General features: G+C 40.7%; 2 protein-coding genes across 2 annotated transcripts in view; both read right to left on the reverse strand.

Moving 5' to 3' along the window:
• Positions 1 to 5,610: 5,610 nt before the first annotated feature.
• The window catches only part of LOC124004069 (sodium- and chloride-dependent GABA transporter 1-like), a 30,225-nt gene continuing 24,335 nt past the window's right edge, over positions 5,611 to 11,500 (reverse strand). Inside the window, exons 14-15 of the mRNA XM_046312845.1 lie at positions 10,879 to 11,046; positions 5,611 to 6,717 (exon numbers count right to left, since the gene is read on the reverse strand). Coding sequence (XP_046168801.1) covers positions 6,613 to 6,717; positions 10,879 to 11,046 — 273 coding nt within the window. The 3' untranslated portion in view covers positions 5,611 to 6,612. The remainder of the gene's footprint in view (positions 6,718 to 10,878; positions 11,047 to 11,500) is intronic.
• LOC124004216 (sodium- and chloride-dependent GABA transporter 1-like) overlaps positions 6,613 to 11,500 on the reverse strand; it is a 26,074-nt gene continuing 21,186 nt past the window's right edge. Inside the window, exons 9-11 of the mRNA XM_046312979.1 lie at positions 11,151 to 11,180; positions 10,879 to 11,046; positions 6,613 to 6,717 (exon numbers count right to left, since the gene is read on the reverse strand). Coding sequence (XP_046168935.1) covers positions 6,613 to 6,717; positions 10,879 to 11,046; positions 11,151 to 11,180 — 303 coding nt within the window. The remainder of the gene's footprint in view (positions 6,718 to 10,878; positions 11,047 to 11,150; positions 11,181 to 11,500) is intronic.

An 11,500-nucleotide genomic window follows, 5' to 3' on the forward strand; every position in this document is an offset into this window, starting at 1 on the left:
CTATTCCATCTACTGCATCCTTATGTAATACATGTATCACTAGCCACTTTAACTATGCCACTTTGTTTACTTTGACTACACACTCATCTCATATGTATATACTGTACTCGATACCATCTACTGCATCTTGCCTATGCCGCTCTGTATCATCACTCATTCATATATCTTTATGTACATATTCTTTATCCCTTTACACTTGTGTGTATAAGGTAGTAGTTTTGGAATTGTTAGGTAGATTACTCGTTGGTTATTACTGCATTGTCGGAATTAGAAGTACAAGCATTTCGCTACACTCGCATTAACATCTGCTAACCACGTTTATGTGACAAATAAAATTTGATTTGATTTGAACAGGGAGAACAGAGAGAACAGGGAGAACAGGGAGAACAGGGAGAACAGAGTACAGAGAGAACAGAGAGAACAGGAGAACAGGGAGAAGAGGGAGGACAGGGAGAACAGAGAGAACAGAGAGAACGACATGGCTGCCAATGTGATGCAACCAGGGCCGACGCGGCTGGCGGTTACTCATGTACAGGACATAAAGACGTCCTTTGAACTGTTCAAAAGAAAAACCCTACGCTGGCATCTTGGGATATTCTTCAACATCTTGGACATCTCAGCGTTTGTCATCTGAATGGCGTTGAACCCAGATTGGACCAGAGGGAAGCTCCAGAGGAGACGGCTCTTTCTCGAGGAGCTGGGCAAGGCATTGGTAAGACCACAAATCCAGAGGAGGCAACATATCCCAAGGACCCCTGCTTCTGCAGCCATCGTGAGGAGGATTCAGGAGGAGGATGCTGGTGCCCCATCCGCCCGACCCACAGAACCAACAACTCCAATACAGGAAGTGTGAGTGATGTTGTTGCATGTGTGTGTGTCTGACTCTCCTACCTTGGCCTGATGAACGCACAAACACATTGCCTAATGTAATTATATATGTGAGTGAGTGAGTGAGTGAGTGAGTGAGTGAGTGAGTGAGTGAGTGAGTGACTGAGTGACTGAGTGACTGAGTGAGTGAGTGAGTGAGTGAGTTGTTAATAAAATTCCTGAACTAAGTGTTTTCATCATTCTAGATTGCAGCCGGTAGTAACAAGAAGAAACGCTGCAATGTGTGTGGACCCAAGAAGGACAGGAAGACACAGTACACATGCATCACGTGCAAGAAATATATTTGCAACACACACACACACAGTACAACTCTGTCCCTCATGTGGTGTGCAGACCGGCCTTAATTTGTGTTCAATGGGGCTCATTTGTCATTTCCATAATATACTGTATGTAAAATGTGTCCGTCCAATTTGTTCAGTTCAGAGCAATAAACATCAATGATGATGAAAACCTTGTTTCATTTATATTTGTTCAAGATAAACATAATTGATTCCCCCCATGTCTTGATTATCATAGATTTTTGTTTACAGAAATCACATTTTCTATAAAAAGTGAAAGAAATAGCCCTGTTATTGATGAATGTAGCAGGTAAATGGGAACGATAAATAAAGATATGTCTCTATTGCTTTAATTGATATAAATCAACATCTAAGTATTACATTTTTTTTTTTTTTACATAAATTGTTATGGCTGTAATTGTTTATAAAAAACCAATAATGTTGTGGGTCCATCAGACCCGTGAACATTGGGTGAATAACAACAACAGGGATTAAATAATCACAGTAACAATAATAATCAGACATGAATACAAGTCTTTACAATATGTGTCCCCCTGTTAAATGTAGCGCTCCTTTAAGATGATTTAAGAACGATAATTCAGAGGAAAGGTACTACAATGTGAACCCCCAATCACACCACTAAATAATCAGAAGTATAATCTGTATTAAAGGATTCACACTGTAGAAGAATGACATTTGTCCATGCACTGTAAAACAGAGTTTTTATTCTGCACCGGATGTACTCTACTGTCCTCGAGTCTCAGAGTCATGTTATAATCATTTTATTGATATATATATATATATAATCAATCTCTGTAATACAATATATAATACAATTTTAAATTAGATACATTTACTAAAATAGTTAATCTAAACAACAAAAAGATAATATCCCCCCCAAATATAGACATGATGAAAAGCAGACGTTATAATCTACAGTTCTTCATCTACTTCTGCAGATAACATATATGGAAATCATGCTTTTTTTTCATATAACACCATCTAAAGACATTTATTATATATTTTATTTTTTTACATAGAATATTTTACATTAGGCCCATGAAACTGGTAGAAATATACAAAACAAGATTCTTTTGACTAGACGAGTGTATATATTATTTAATTATTATACTACTATCATTATTGCAATTGTATTATTTTACATATCAGAAATATACTGTATGTGCTTTAGTTTCTGAGAGAATCATATTATTGCAGAAAACATTTTTTTTTTCTTCAACATGTAGACATATCAGATCGTACGGACAATTCACAGATACGCGTATGACACATAGTTTTACGACATCATTTGAAGACAGAAAACTGCAGTATGGTAACTTTATACAAAATGAACGGAACCCTTACTCATTGCACATTTTAGTTATATAATCTTTGCAGAGACCAAAATGACTCATTGAAACCAGATCCTTGTCATTTGTAGCTGCCATGGAAACAAACTAGTTGATATCTTATAGAAATACATATTTGATCATTTTGTGGAATTAATATATAATCAAACTAAATATATTCATACATATACTGTATATATTTTAATCTATTTCTATATATATTGCCAAACAACTTGATAATTCATATGTTTCGTCTTTCGATTTTTTTAAAAACAAACAAGGTATATTTTCAGTAATAATATTGTTGTTGGTTTCTGGTCAGGTTAGGTTATAGTCCATCGATAAGGTTTCTCTCTCAGATCATGACATTGGAAAACTGTACAGTCATAACAACAGACTATGGCTATTAACAGAGCCATATATTTAAACAGTTAGAATTTTCAATAATTGCTCTAATTCTACACATTAATTTAGATGGCATTGTTTAAATATTACCCATGTAATGTTAAAGGAGAGTTAACATGGCCGTTAGATAATGTTGTAGTGTCATGTTAATGGAGTTCTAACATGGCTGTTATAGAATGTTGTAGTGTCATGTTAATGGAGTTCTAACATGGCTGTTATAGAATGTTGTAGTGTCATGTTAATGGAGTTCTAACATGGCTGTTATAGAATGTTGTAGTGTCATGTTAATGGAGTTCTAACATGACTGTTATAGAATGTTGTAGTGTCATGTTAATGGAATGTTTCTAACATGACTGTTATAGAATGTTGTAGTGTCATGTTAATGGAGTTCTAACATGACTGTTATAGAATGTTGTAGTGTCATGTTAATGGAGTTCTAACATGACTGTTATAGAATGTTGTAGTGTCATGTTAATGGGGTTCTAACATGGCTGTTATAGAATGTTGTAGTGTCATGTTAATGGAGTTCTAACATGGCTGTTATAGAATGTTGTAGTGTCATGTTAATGGGGTTCTAACATGACTGTTATAGAATGTTGTAGTGTCATGTTAATTGGGTTCTAACATGACTGTTATAGAATGTTGTAGTGTCATGTTAATGGGGTTCTAACATGGCTGTTATAGAATGTTGTAGTGTCATGTTAATGGGGTTCTAACATGGCTGTTATAGAATGTTGTAGTGTCATGTTAATGGGGTTCTAACATGGCTGTTATAGAATGTTGTAGTGTCATGTTAATGGGGTTCTAACATGGCTGCTATATAATGTTGTATTGTCAAGTTAATGCATCATATTGCAGAAACCTCATCTCTCTAAATACATGGCTCTGGCTTCGACTAGAATGACTGACTAACTGACTGACTGGTGTAAGGAAGGAAAGTCTTCGTTCACAACTCTCATCACGGTAGTTTCAGTAGATCATTTGGTCGCTTTTCACGGCTGTTCCTGAGGAGTTGGACACTAAATGTGGTAAACATGATTGCAGTAAAACAGTATATCTGGGTTATTAGGAGTTGTTAGACAATCACTGCTCAAATGCTGCTGCTGTAGTAATACTTCTTATTGTACCCTGTTCTCTGCAGCACGTGAGGGATGCTTCTTATTTCGTTCTGTAAATCTAGACCGTGTCACATGTCGTTCAGTGTTTTGCGCTAATCCCTTCTCACCAGCGTATGATTTTGGTCCGTCTCACTCTCACGTACAAAAAACATCCTACAGAGGATTCTAAAAACAAGTTATAGGACACATAGAAAGTTATTGTTCTTTAGAAAACAAAGATACAATTAAAACAGTCTCTCGTATGTAACGGTAATCTGCGTTGTTTTGTAACAGGTACTTCCAGTCATGTCATGCCAGATGGTCTGAGATCCATACCGGCCTTGTGCTTTTCAAAGGTTAATATACATGTGATAATATTATATAAAATATATGGACATTTGCCTTGCAGGTTGCACTTTTATCATAATGGTCATTGCTTATGATTGGTCAATATTCAATTCCACTCTGCAATTTTCATATTGAGTTAATTTGTGGAATTTAATACATTGTTTATTTTTCTGTATTGTGTATCTTTCCTTTTCACAATCAAAGCTATAGCAACGTATGAGAACACTGAGGTCCGAACCTTAATAATGATTTCAAATTTGATATTTATTTGTTTAATTATTGTTGTTATTTCTTGATTTTTTAAACTCTTGTTTGGGGTCTCAAATTACTGTTGAGAATTAGGTATAGAATAACAAGGTGAAATGCTGAAACTTGGTTGTGCATCAGCAGTTTCTCTCTTGTTATGTGTCAGTAAACCTCCATCCAAGGTTGTTATGCAAGTCTTACCGTGTAAAAATATAATCTCATTATGTTAATTAGCTCCACACTGCATCTGTCGTTGGTATTTGTAGTTAAGTCAACCATTTTTTTGTGACAAAACTGTTTGGTAGAGTTGAAAATGCAATGGAAACAATAGTTGTTTGTTTAAAAGTCGGTACATGAAAACTGGAATGCAAAAGTGTATTTTTACGTGCACTATTCTCTCTCACTATCTCACACTGATTGTTTCATCCGTTTCAAGTCTATTAGGTGGAAACACGGGTGTGAAAATGTGCATATTTTCTTTATGTGTGACAGTCACTCAATTAGCCCAATTCAGTTAAACCTTTTTAGATTGGTTAATTAGTCTATTTACTCATCTAAATGTGTAGTAATCATGGCTGAATTACCGACAGGGCACATTCCCAGGGGGCCTTGACCTCCAGGGGGCCTTGACCTCCGGGGGGCCTTGACCTCCAGGGGGCCTTGACCTCCAGGGGGCCTTGACCTCCAGGGGGCCTTGACCTCCAGGGGCCTTGACCTCCAGGGGGCCTTGACCTCCAGGGGGCCTTGACCTCCAGGAGGCCTTGACCTCCAGGGGGCCTTGACCTCCAGGGGGCCTTGACCTCCAGGGGCCTTGACCTCCCAGGGGCCTTGACCTCCAGGGGGCCTTGACCTCCAGGGGGCCTTGACCTCCTGGGGGCATTGACCTCCGGGGGGCCTTGACCTCCAAGGGGCCTTGACCTCCGGGGGGCCTTGACCTCCGGGGGGCCTTGACCTCCGGGGGGCCTTGACCTCCGGGGGCCTTGACCTCCGGGGGGCCTTGACCTCCAGGGGGCCTTGACCTCCAGGGGGCCTTGACCTCCAGGGGGCCTTGACCTCCAGGGGGCCTTGATCTCCAGGGGGCCTTGACCAGGGGGCCCCAATTTATTTTATTTGCTCACTCGCTCAGATATCATATTAACATAGCAAAATGTGCAGAATTGCAGGTCATTAATTAGCTATAAAACTGCAAAAAAAACTATATTTGTTGACTTTTGTGAATGAAATAGTTATTTCTGCTGTGAGATACCTCTGTACGTATTCCATCATATTTGTTAAAATCCTGGTGCTGAGGATTAATGAATTAATGTGAGTTAATGTGCCGCGGCTAATTGTATAGCTAACAGGCTATGTGTTTGTAGATCCGCTGAGGTGAATGTGATAACGACTGAAGTCATTCCTAATAGCCCCCTCCCCCACCCTCCCCTTCCAGACGCACTAAAACCCAGACCCTGGCTACGGCTCGGTTTTACAATAACTTAATTTTTATATCGATGAATTAAGTTAATATTAGCACGTTAGGGTTGAATCACATTGGTCCTCCAAATTTAAATTATAATTCAAATTATAGTATTTTCTAGGTAACAATCTTAGAAAGACTAACATGTTTGCATATGAAACACAAAACTATCACAATAACAGCTGTTTGACTTTCTTATTTCTGTTGACAAAACAAATGAAAAAACAAATAAATAAAAATAAATGAAAAATAAATGAAAAGTAATCAGTAATCAGGTTGGTCACGTTTCCCCTGGAGGTAGGTGATTAGATATCAGACATGGAAGGTCTTCTGCGTCCCAAATGACACCCTATTCCCTATATAGTGCACTAATTTTAACCAGGGCCTCTAATAGGTAGTAGTCCATATGGGCCCTGGTCAAAAGTAGTGCACTATATATAGAATAGGATTCCATTTGGGAATGCATCCCTTGGTTGTGCTTCACCTTGATTACGTTGTTTTCTGCAAAAGAGTTGGCCTCGGAGACAGGCTGAATACAACAGGGTTTAGATGTAAGCCTCTTCAGTGGCTGCTGCCGGTGTCTGCTCAGGGCCGTTCTCCTGGCGTTCTCCTCTCACCATCATCGGGGGTTGGATCATTATCCGCAGACGCTGTAATGTACAGAACGATACGTTCAGAATACGTCAGACATCTTTAGGCTGTAAGTTACAACATTAACTATATGCAGATGCCGTGGGGAAATGATATATTACACATCTTCATGCTTTCACATCACTGGTAATACATTGTATCACGCACTAGATAGCTAGCTGGCATCCGTGTCTGTAAGATCGAGCCTTTTCTGCCGGGTGCTTGGCACACACAAACCAAGGAATTGATTGCTACAATTTAAGCAATCAAGATTGCACTGACTGACTGACACAAAAGGGCGGACAGCTGCTCCTCTCGTTGCCATTGACGACCGCAGCGCTCCATCCTTGACAACACCAGAACCAGCAATTACTGTTCCTTTCACTGCAAGCTGCAGCTCAACAGACGAAGCGTCATGGGACCGACCGGCCTCACACTCCTTTCACTGCAAGCTGCAGCTCAACAGACGAAGCGTCATGGGACCGACCGACCTCACACTCCTTTCACTGCAAGCTGCAGCTCAACAGACGAAGCGGCATGGGACCGACCGGCCTCACATTCCTTTCACTGCAAGTTGCAGCTCAACAGACGAAGCGGCATGGGACCGACCGGCCTCACATTCCTTTCACTGCAAGCTGCAGCTCAACAGACGAAGCGGCATGGGACCGACCGGCCTCACATTCCTTTCACTGCAAGCTGCAGCTCAACAGACGAAGCGGCATGGGACCGACCGGCCTCACATTCCTTTCACTGCAAGCTGCAGCTCAACAGACGTAGCGGCATGGGACCGACCGGCCTCACATTCCTTTCTCCTTCTCAACAGACGAAGCGTCATGGGATCGACCAGCCTCACATTCCTTTCTCCTTCTCAACAGACGAAGCGTCATGGGACCGACCGGCCTCACATTCCTTTCTCCTTCTCAACAGACGAAGCGTCATGGGACCGACCGGCCTCACATTCCTTTCTCTTTCTCAACAGACGAAGCGGCATGAGACCGACCGGACTCACATTCCTTTCTCTTTCTCAACAGACGAAGTGTCATGGGACCGACCGGTCTCACATTCCTTTCTGTGACCTTCTCAACAGACGAAGCATCATGGCACCGACCAGCCTCACACTCCTTTCTGTGACCTTCTCAACAGACGAAGCATCATGGCACCGACCGGCCTCACACTCCTTTCTCCTTCTCAACAGACGAAGCATCATGGCACCGACCGGCCTCACACTCCTTTCTCCTTCTCAACAGACGAAGCATCATGGCACCGACCAGCCTCACATTCCTTTCTCCTTCTCAACAGACGAAGCATCATGGCACCGACCAGCCTCACACTCCTTTCTCCTTCTCAACAGACGAAGCGTCATGGGACCGACCGGTCTCACATTCCTTTCTGTGACCTTCTCAACAGACGAAGCATCATGGCACCGACCAGCCTCACACTCCTTTCTCCTTCTCAACAGACGAAGCATCATGGCACCGACCAGCCTCACACTCCTTTCTCCTTCTCAACAGACGAAGCGTCATGGCACCGACCAGCCTCACACTCCTTTCTCCTTCTCAACAGACGAAGCATCATGGCACCGACCAGCCTCACACTCCTTTCTCCTTCTCAACAGACGAAGCATCATGGCACCGACCGGCCTCACACTCCTTTCTCCTTCTCAACAGACGAAGCATCATGGCACCGACCAGCCTCACATTCCTTTCTCCTTCTCAACTGAACGTCTATGTGTATACATGTATCTTAATTTGATCACTCTGTTGTCACAGATCATTCTTATTTTCCCTCATTTGATCTCATATCTAAACTAATTTACATTAGCAATGATCACTTTCAACTTATCTCTCTCTCTCTGTCTCTCTCTCTGTCTCTCTCTCTGTCTCTCTCTCTGTCTCTCTGTCTCTGTCTCTGTCTCTGTCTCTCTCTCTGTCTCTCTCTCTCTCTCTCTCTCTCTCTCTCTCTCAAGACTAATGTCTTGCAACAAAATACATTATCGCCGACATTTTGCTGTCCTCAAACTTTTCTTTTAGAATGTCTGTGAGAACCAACGATTATTTATACGGATTCATATAAAAACAGTAATCGCCAAGAGCAATATTCCCAACTAATTTTGGATTAAGTGCCATACCATCTATTTAAAATTGTACAAAACCCCACAGCCTGTGACAAACTCTCTGCTGCAGGCAGATCTCTTTCTGAGACGCACGCTATGGTTATCTCGAGAAGAGTTGTTGGACATAAAATGGTCGCCTTTAAGGTCGACTCTGTGTACACAGTATGTGAGGAGAGCACTTGCAATGCCAGGATAGTTGGTTTGATTCCCGGGACCACCCATAGGAAAATAATTTAGGCACGCATAACTGTAAGTCACTTTGGAAAAAAGTGTCTGCTAAATGGGACATACAGTCCTTCAGGAAGAATTTTACATTTTAACACATTTTGTTGTTGTTGATTTTAAATCAGCCTGATTTTAAAAATGGATTGAATTTAGATGTTGTTTCACAAAACACACAATACTCCAAAATGTCAAAAGCGGAATAATTTTTTTAGACATATTTACAAATTAATAAAATATGAAAAACTGAAATGTCTTGAGTCGATAAGTATTCAGTCACATAATGAGTTAAATGGACTCACTCTGTGTGCAATAAAAAAATAGTGTTTAACATGCTTTTTGAATGTCAAAATCATCTCTGTACCCCACACATACAATTATCTGTGAGGTGCCTCAGTCGAGCAGTGAATTTCAAACACAGATTCAACCACAAAGACCAGGGAGGTTTTCCAATGTCTCGCAAAGAAGGGCCCCTATTGGTAGATGGGTAAAATAAAAAGCAGACATTGAATTTCCCTTTCAGTGGTGAAGTTGTTAATTACACTTTGGATGGTGTATCAATACAACCAGTCACTACAAAGATACAGGTGTTCTTTCTAACTCAGTTGCCAGAGAGGCCAATGGTGACTTTAAAACAGTTACAGAGTTTAATGGCTGTGATAGGAGAAAACTGAGGATGAATTAACAACATTGTAGTTACTCCACAATACTAACCTAAATGACAGAGTGAAAAGAAGGAAGCCTGTTTAGAATAAAAATATTCCAAAACATGCATCCTGTTTGCAACAAGGCACTAAATACTGATGCAAAACATGTGGCAAAGAAATTAACTGTATGTCCTGAATACAAAGTGTTATGTTTGGAGCAGCACATTCCTGGCTGCATCACGTTATGGGTATGCTTGTCATCGGCGAGAACTAGGGAGATTTTGAAGAATATAAAGCAACGGAGCTAAGCACAGGCAAAATCCTAGTGGAAAACCTAGTTCAGTCTGCTTTCCTACAGACGCTGGGAGACAAATTCTCCTTTCAGCAGGAAAATAATCTAAAACACAAGGCCAAATATACACTTTAGTTGTTTAACAAGACTAAATTGAATGTTCCTGAGTGGCCTAGTTACAGTTTTGACTTAAACCGGCATGAAAATATATGGCGCGACTTGAAAATGGCTGTCTAGCAATGATCAATAATCGAATTGACAGAGCTTGAAGAATCTAAAAGAATAATGTACAAATACTGTACAATCCAGGTGTGCAAAGCTCTTTAGAGAAAGCCTCCTAGCTGTAATGACTCTTAGAGACTTACCCAGAAAGCCTCCTAGCTGTAATGACTCTTAGAGACTTACCCAGAAAGACTCACAGCTGTAGAGCGTCTGCTAAATGACTTAAATGTAAATGTAATCACTCTTAGAGACTTACCCAGAAAGACTCACAGCTGTAATCACTCTTAGAGACTTACCCAGAAAGACTCACAGCTGTAATCACTCTTAGAGACTTACCCAGAAAGACTCACAGCTGTAATCACTCTTAGAGACTTACCCAGAAAGACTCACAGCTGTAATCACTCTTAGAGACTTACCCAGAAAGACTCACAGCTGTAATCACTGCCAAAGGTGTTTCTAATAAAGTGCTGACTTAAGGGTGTGAAAACGTATGTATTCAATATATATTAGTGTTTATTTTTCAGAAATGTTTCTTCCACTTTGACATTCAAGAGTATTTCGTTGACCAAAAAAAAGACAATTTAATACATTTTAATCCAACCATGAAACACAACAAAATGTGTAAAATGAGTACTTTCTGAAGGTGATTGTCAGCAGCTAAGGAAGACAGAAGGTGATGCATTACCTCTTTGTAATCCCCCTTGAGGTTGAGGAACATATAGACCATGTATCCAGGTATCAGGAGCATGGAGGACAACGCCATGCACCAACCTACTCCCTGTCCCCAGGCCGGGAACACGTAGTTGTTCATGGTGAGAGGAACCATCTGGACAGCACTGAACAGGAACACTCCCTGGAACACAGAACAACAACCTGGTCACAACACAATCAGAACCATCTGGACAGCAACACTCCCTGGAACACAGAACAACAACCTGGTCACAACACAATCAGAACCATCTGGACAGCACTGAACAGGAACACTCCCTGGAACACAGAACAACCTGGTCACAACACAATCAACCACAATGGAGAAAAAAAGCTTTAGGGCTTGATTGTGTTTTCATCCTGGATAATGTAACGTGGTATCTGGCTGGAACGTACTACTACTTTCCATTGTCTAATACAATTAATCAATCAAAGTCACCTTGTTACATCACAAACACAACACCAAGTGTGAAGGAATATGGAGGGTTATTAATGACAAAAATATTTTGTATAATTTGGTTTTACAGCCCTCCATACCAAAACACCATAGAGTTCATTTGACAACTCTATACATTGAATGCTTTACATTGAATGCTTTA

The sequence above is a fragment of the Oncorhynchus gorbuscha genome, linkage group LG18 (genome assembly GCF_021184085.1).
Source record: "Oncorhynchus gorbuscha isolate QuinsamMale2020 ecotype Even-year linkage group LG18, OgorEven_v1.0, whole genome shotgun sequence".
NCBI classification, from domain to species: Eukaryota; Metazoa; Chordata; class Actinopteri; order Salmoniformes; family Salmonidae; genus Oncorhynchus; species Oncorhynchus gorbuscha.